The sequence below is a fragment of the Triticum dicoccoides genome, chromosome 2A (genome assembly GCF_002162155.2).
Source record: "Triticum dicoccoides isolate Atlit2015 ecotype Zavitan chromosome 2A, WEW_v2.0, whole genome shotgun sequence".
Lineage (NCBI taxonomy): Eukaryota > Viridiplantae > Streptophyta > Magnoliopsida > Poales > Poaceae > Triticum > Triticum dicoccoides.
In genome coordinates, this window is record NC_041382.1 from 621,881,639 (window position 1) to 621,889,433 (window position 7,795).

Consider the following 7,795-nt stretch of genomic DNA (forward strand, 5'->3'; position numbering starts at 1 on the left):
CAGGGTACGGCTGGCTGTTCTAAGGAACGATGAAGGTGATTTTGTTACATGAGGTTTTTGAAAAATAAATCATTAGGGCTCGTGGTTGGATTCGCCGCCGGGGGGATTTGTGAAACAGGGTACGGCATGGGCTACTCTGAGGAACGATGAAGGTAATTTTATTGCAGGAGGTTTTTGAAAAATAGATCATTATGTGGACGTTCTAAAAACATAAGCTTCGGCTCGTTGTTGGATTTGCCGCCGGGGGGATTTGTGAAACATGGTACGGCGTGGGCTGTTCTGAGGAACGTTTAAGGTAATTTTATTGCAGGAGGTTTTTGAAAAATAGATCATTATGTGGATGTTTCAAAAATATAAGCTTGGGCTCTTAGATTTGGCTTATCCCTACATAAGCTTGGGCTCTTAGGCTGGTCATAGTGGGGAGTAACTTAGACTAGTAACATGCTTATGTTACTACTCTATGTTAGTACCTTCATAGTGGAGAGTAACATATATGTGGTGTCATGCAAGCCATCATTTATTAAGATGTAGACTCATTTTACCTTGGGATGTGTTATGTTACAATAACATATTATGTTACTTCAACCATCTCTCCTCATTAAATACATGCCATGTAAGCAAATTTTTCTTGAGATGTGTTATGTTACTTGCTAAGTTACTCCCACTATGACCAGCCTTAGGCTGGTCATAGTGAGGAGTAACTTAGACTAGTGTCATATGCATGATACTAGTCTAAGTTACTACCTTCATAATGCAAAGTAACATGATAGTAGTGTCATAGATGGCTTCATTTATTAGCTTGTAGACTCATCTTGTGTTGGGAAGCGCTATGTTACAATAACATATTATGTTACCACCTCACATTAAATACTTGGCACATAAGCAAAAATTTCTTAGAATGTGCTATGTTACTAGCTAAGTTACTCCCACTATGACTAGCCTTAGATTTAGCCTATCCTTAGCACAACGGGCGAGATGAAATCGCCTCATCATAAATTCTAATAATCTAGACATCATTGAAACCATGAATAATGACAGACGGTCAGCAGAAGTAGCAGCGGCAGTTTTTGATAATGGCTATTTTTTGAAATCGCCTCGTCATAAATTCTAATAATCTAGACATCATTGAAACCATGAATAATGACAGACGGTCAGCAGAAGTAGCAGCGGCAGTTTTTGATAATTGCTATTTTTTAGCTTGTGATTTTCTTATTCGTAGGTTTGAACATTGTAATAGAGAAGTAAATAAAGTTACCCACAAGCTTGCTAGACTACTGTTGATTGGTTTGAGGAGCCTATGAATGAAATTGTACCTTTCCTCACAAACGATGTATCTATTATATCGGTGAATAAAGTTTATATTTTGTTTTAAAAAAAGGCTTTATCTACTACTCCCTTCGTCCCATGATGTAATACATTTTTTACACTAGTGTAGTATCAAAAAACGTAGTGTCAAAAAACGTCTTACATTATGGGACAGAAGGAGTATGTTTTTAAGTTTGTACTCCCTTCATTCCACAATATAAAATCGTTTTTTAAGCTAGAATAAGTTGAAAAACAATCTTATATTATGGAGACGGAGGAGTATGTTTGAACTCCGGTGAACTAATGATGGCGTGAATTTCAAATATGTAGTATGGTTTTATAGGATCTCTAGAGTTGCTCTGAACAAGAACTTGTCACAGAAACAGAACATGGTAATATTGAATACTGAGGCTGACATGCACATGCTCGTACACGCGGCAGCCGCTGCACCGTACTGGTTTTGTGGTACACCGTAAGGTCGGTTTCCCTCTGTAAAGAAATATATTCTTTACGAAGAGAGTATCAAGAAGCTGGATATACCATAGGAAAATTCAGGATCTCGATCTAAGGAAAGCTCCAATAATGCTCAGGTTCGTTCCTAGGACCTCTTTGTATGATTTTCTCACTCACTTGCAACGACCACAATAACACAATAAGGCTGGGGAAATTCCACAACATGGCAACTTGACAATAGATATTTACCCATCATGTTAGTTGCTATCAGTACTACAAAGCCCTTGTCAACAGATAAAGCAATTATTGTTGCTTCATCTGCCCAACTAAATATTGTCTAGCCCGCTGAGGACTCAAATTGGGAGTAAAATTGACTACACCAGTTAACTGCAGAGCCCAACTGAAGGTTTTCTTCCCTTAGAAAACCAATGAGAAACAAAAGTGACAGGCTCACAGAAGCATAACAATCAGCAATGACAAACTAGCATAAAAACATGGACAAGTTATAAACTTGTTAGGCACAGTTTGCTTGACATAACCACATCCTGATTATAACAATCAGAGAAATGAACAACACCCTCAACGAAGTGGTAAGCCATCACAGAAGCAACACGTCTAGGCCTCGAGAGAAACAAGTCAGGTTTGGTGAGAGAGAAATAGTGAACCGGTGCAGTGATACATCAAAGACCACAATGGTAACATAAAATATCTCGAGACAGACATTAATACTTCAGATTTGACATAGTACAAAGAATGTAGAAGTCCTTGCACAATATCATAGGTCAAACAAAATGCATGTGCAAAGGATCAGGTATAGGAGGCTATCGCATAAGAATAATTGATTATATAGCACCATCCTAGTTGTTATGAGAACAATTAGGCATATTTCAAAAAAAAAATTAGGCAGGGAAAGTGGATGACCTTGGTTAATACTTCCTCCACTGAACCATCAACGCTCACCTTTTCCGTTATATCAACATGAGAACAAAATTCATTGTTCCAAATATCGGCCAGTTAATCGCTACTGGGTGGGTCACCTAATAGCTGATTAATTGATTTATCGGCCAATTAACTGGAAAACTCGCCATCCTTACTCAGCACCCGACAATATGGTACCAGTTACCGATATCCTGAACAGTGACAATTTGTAACATCTAATCTACAGTTCACCGCAGAAATCAAGCAGAATATGTTTGGAACTCCAGACCATAAAACTTGGTTGAACTGAACATCATGCTGGTGGCTTACACAATTTTACTAATTTAGAAAGATTATGCAGTCTATCCTTCCACAACTGGCGGTGGCTTACATGATTTTACTACTCCCTCCGTCCCAAAATAAGTGTCTCAACTTTGTACTAACTCCGAAAACCACAAAGCCCGGTAAAAACTGAGAAAACAAAAGAAATAAAAGACAAAAACAAAAATAGGACACGAGAGCTTAGGGATAGGGACTAGAGGAACACATGCACACAAGACATCAAGGAATATCACCTAATCCAAACACAAGAGTGCCAACTGCCAAGGCCCAAGACGATCAGACGAAGCTCAAGAGCAACCGATCTAACCAGCACACACTCAAAGAGAGTCAGTCAAACCAAGCCTAGCCAAACACAAACTTTTAGATCTAACAGGAGTGCTGCAAATGTGTCATCCAGCTACAGGGCATAATTTCTGTAAACCTATAAGGTAGTCAAATATTTTGTTGTTCGAAATTTAGGTACGCCTTCAAGGTCCAAACTATGATGCATATTAAAAGTCTCTTAAGCATATTTGTGCCATGTGTATATCAAGCATAAATGGGCCAAATACTGCTGCCAGCCAGGCCAGGAAGCCTCTCATTAGATGATTTATGTCTAGTAGAAAGTGCTACTTAAGAACTGCTAAGAGGTCCTATTATGATTGGATGAACAGATGTACAGTAAACCATCTACAGACCCGTTGACCTATATTAAACTCTAATGAACCATTCAAAATTAGCATTATTTCTGATGAGCCTAAAATTCTCACACCAGATGGTCCATGCTATAGACTTGAATAAATATAAGCTATACCCAAAGCTCAAACAGACAAGGTACTGCTTACATATTACTCCAATACTGGACAATTTCGCAGGAATGTGCTCCATACGAGACACCTATTAAGGAAACAATGGATCCTCAAACTTTATTGCCAGTAACATACATATATGCTGCATAAGGATAGCACCAGGAGAATGCTAGAAATCTCTGTATATAACAGACGTGGTGCAATAACATGGCCGACTGACTACTGTGTACTCCCTCGTTCCATAATTCTTGTCATGGTTGGAACGGAGGGAGTATTAGTTAACTTATGGCTCAATTCATATGGTTTGACCTATCAAATGCAAAAGCAGTTTGTCACAATGGGTTTGTTTTCAGTGATAGGCTGCATGTTCTTCTATTATACTAGTAATATAAAGGTAAAGGTACTATTACAGATTAATGCCCTTGAAAGATAGTGGTCATCAGTGATATATTACTAGTAGCATTGAATTAAACAATAAAGTTGTTTCTTTACAAAAGACAAACTGGACAGCATTGATTGTATGAAATTCCAACTGATGGATGACTCTTGGAATGAAATAAAATAATGAAGGAGGCAAAACTAAAATTATGGTATCAACTCATTAAATGAAATCACATACATCAACAAGGCGCAACTAAAATTATCGAACACAAGATACAAGAATCACCAATTAGAAATTTGTTTTATACCATTCCCAACTTGCTCCAATAGGCCAACAAAAAATGTGCCTACTGTTGTAAACATGCCGCATTTATCCTTTGTGTTGGGCTACCTTGATTTCAGACAAACATAACGTCAACTGTGATATGGCTATAAGTAAGCAAGCAAGGATTGCATCCATCATCAGCAGCAGATTAATGCAAGTAGCAAAACATCAGCTTAGCTAGTGATAAACCGTCTGCCGCAGAATAACAAGTTGTAACCTTATGTAAGAATTAAGCATTGAATGTTGAAATCCAACGAGACAGCTACAGGAACGCAAAAAGGATTGCACCTTGCAACCACCCATCAAGCTGGAGACGGCTCCTCTGTTCCCTTGTTTTCCCCTCCTCCGGCGTTCTTCGGCGGCTCGCTGCTCACGGTATCAGAAACGAGTGAAATTGGGCGGTGCTCGATGACCTCATCGATGAGCCCCCAGGCGTGCGCCTCCACTGGGTCCATAAACATGTCCCTCTCCATACACTGCTCGATGCGGTCGATGGCCTGGCCCGTGTGCTTGGCGTAGATCTTGTTGAGGCGGTCGCGCACCTTGAGGATCTCCTTGGCCTGGATCGCAATGTCGGAGGCCTGCCCGGAGGCACCGCCCGACGGCTGGTGGATCATAACCCGGGCGTTGGGCAGCGCGCGCCGCTCGCCGGGCGCGCCGGCGGCGAGCAGCAGCGAGCCCATGGAGGCGGCCTGGCCGATGCAGAGCGTGGTGACCGGGGAGCGGATGTACTGCATGGTGTCGTAGATCGCGAGGCCCGCGGTGACGACCCCGCCGGGGGAGTTGATGTAGAGGTGGATCGGCTTGGCGGGGTTCTCGGACTCGAGGAAGAGCAGCTGCGCGACGACGAGCGAGGCCGTGTCGTCGGCGATGGGCCCGTGGATGCAGACGATGCGCTCCTTGAGGAGGCGGGAGAAGATGTCGTAGGCGCGCTCCCCGCGGGAGGTGTGCTCGATGACCATGGGGACCAGCCCGTACTCGCGGCGCGGGGCGTGGCCCGCCGCCGGGGAGGGCGAGAAGAAGGCCCGCGGGGCGGCGGCGGAGGCGAGGCGGCGCAGCATGGCGGCGGCGCTAGGGTTTGGGGCCGGTTTTAGGGGATTGGGTCTGGTCTTGGGTCCCGGCGCGGCGAGGTGAGACCGAGACGGCGGGGTGGGAGAGGTGAGGTTGGGGTTAGGGTCAGACGAGTGGGGCCGTGGGGAAGCATGGTGGGGTCGGGAGGGGGTGGGTTCGCGGGGACGCCATTGGTGGGGGTGGCTTGTAGGTGAGAGTGAGGCTACAAAGGCTGCGAGGATGGGGGAGCAACAGGTAGGTAGTGGTGGGTTGCGATGTGTGGGGGAAAGGGTGAGGTTGTTCCTTCTTATCTGTTCAACTTGGGCCGGGCTGAGCTCTTATGGGCCCTTACCAGAAAGCTTGAGGAGACTGGAAGGAGATCTCCCATTTTTCTTTAGGATTTTTTTCCTCAAAAAATCCCTCAATAAAAAAACCTCAAAAAAATCTTTAGCTGTGTTCTGTGTAGACTATTCACATCTGAGTTTCTCTTTTTGGTTTCTCGATGTATGTTTCAAATTTTGATCTGAAATTTTTAAGGGTTATCTTAATATGTGTTGTGAATATGCATGATTTTTTTCAGATTTTTTCGCAATGTTTAAATTTGAATTTGGGCCGCATGTCACCGTGCATGTCACTGTAGCGCATGTCACCTGATCCAGTCCTTTTCTTTGTGGGTTGTAGGGAAAATACTGTAGCAGTTGCTACAGTATACAAAGGGGGCCCGGGGCGCTGGGCTGGGCTAGATCCGCCCCTGAGCAGAACCAACTCCAACTCTACCTAATGACCGGCAAAGGTATTCGTACAATATAATGATTTCAGACGTGCAAGGTAATATCACAAGCTATATCAAACCGCATGATGAGTGTTGTGCTGGGATGGGGATCTGAAAACAGTTTCCCTTTATTTACAGAATCACAAAACAATCACGAAAAGAGAGTGGAAAGCATGGAACATTGGATACTATTTTCTGAAAGCAGGTTCTACCAAGGGAACATCATATTGCATCTAGTTTGTGGTTCTGCATATCTTGCATGTGTCCATGGACTGAAAGCAAAAGATGCAGATAAACAGAACTAAGGAACTAAGCATATTATGACATGTAACACCGTTGGTAATCTCATCATTTTGGGCTGCATATACTAATGTTAGGATTGACACAATATATATAACTCAATACAAATTACAGCTTCAGCAAAATCTGTGGTGAGAGAACTAAATCAATAAGTATTCTGCTTACAAGCAACATAATGGCCGGCAAAAGTTATCTTCTGAAAAGAAACACCATCCACTCTCTTTCTGTACAAGTACAATCTGTGAAACCACTCTCCCCATACCATAAATTTGTTCTTCTCTCCATCATTACCTACAAGCACAATCCTCTTTCTTTCTGTACATCTAAAAGGTTCTAAATTCACAATCTTCTCAATCCTGCAAGAAAGAAAGGGTGGGTTCTGAACCTTTCTCTAACAAAGTCAGCTTCTACAACTATCAAACAAGGCCTTATGATGTGGCGATGCTTAAAAAAATGTGGCTAGTTCTCATCATGAGAATCAACCAAGTCTCATCTAATTCTTAAAAAAACCTCAAAAAATCTGATTATTAAAAAAAGCCTCATCTAAATATTACACTACTTTTTTTAGGGAAAAACCCTTACACTAGCCGATTTTATGTTAACATTTACACGGATTTTTTTAATTGATCAAACAGTACAAGTGTTAGATGTAACTATAGTAATTCGGATGAGAATTAGCAAATTCCTTTTCCTTACAGAAAAAGCACACCCTTTTCGTTCATCTAAAAATAACCCACGCAACCACTCTCAACCCTATCCGCCAAGTCTCTCCCCACACCGCCGCATCGGCCTTCCTCCTCTTTCCTGTTCGGTATCCTCGGCGGCGGCAAGAAGAGTGGGAACTCGTCCTTTTTTTTCCTTATGTTCTGTTCCCTAGCGACATCGGTGAGGTAGTGGCGGTGATGTCATGTCAATAAGGTGTCTTCGATCTCTACCTACCTCGATGATATTCAATCCGGTGCATGTGAAGGGCCTGCGAGAGTTTGTGTCCCTGAATATGCTGGTCTCTTGAGATCTTAGCAGTTGGTGTGTCCTTCAAGGAGAGCAATCAGCTGGCCATTGGTGCAACGACTTCAACATCTTCTTTTGTTTCGTTTTGCGGCATGGTTCTGTTTCTCAAACCCTCTGGGCCGATGTAATGGATTGCAAACTTGTTAGGAG

At 42.7% G+C, this 7,795-nt stretch overlaps 1 protein-coding gene across 1 annotated transcript; it reads right to left on the reverse strand.

Annotated features, from left to right (window-relative positions):
* Window positions 1–4,465: 4,465 nt before the first annotated feature.
* LOC119355809 (ATP-dependent Clp protease proteolytic subunit-like) lies at window positions 4,466–5,770 on the reverse strand. The gene has a single exon (XM_037622687.1). It carries the CDS (start codon window positions 5,571–5,573, stop codon window positions 4,815–4,817), a length of 759 nt encoding a protein of 252 aa, XP_037478584.1. The 5' UTR covers window positions 5,574–5,770; the 3' UTR covers window positions 4,466–4,814.
* Window positions 5,771–7,795: the final 2,025 nt, after the last annotated feature.

Bases quoted from the DNA above. Each gene is read 5' to 3' on its own strand.
- LOC119355809 (XM_037622687.1), bottom strand. From the start codon at position 5,573: ATGCTGCGCCGCCTCGCCTCCGCCGCCGCCCCGCGGGCCTTCTTCTCG.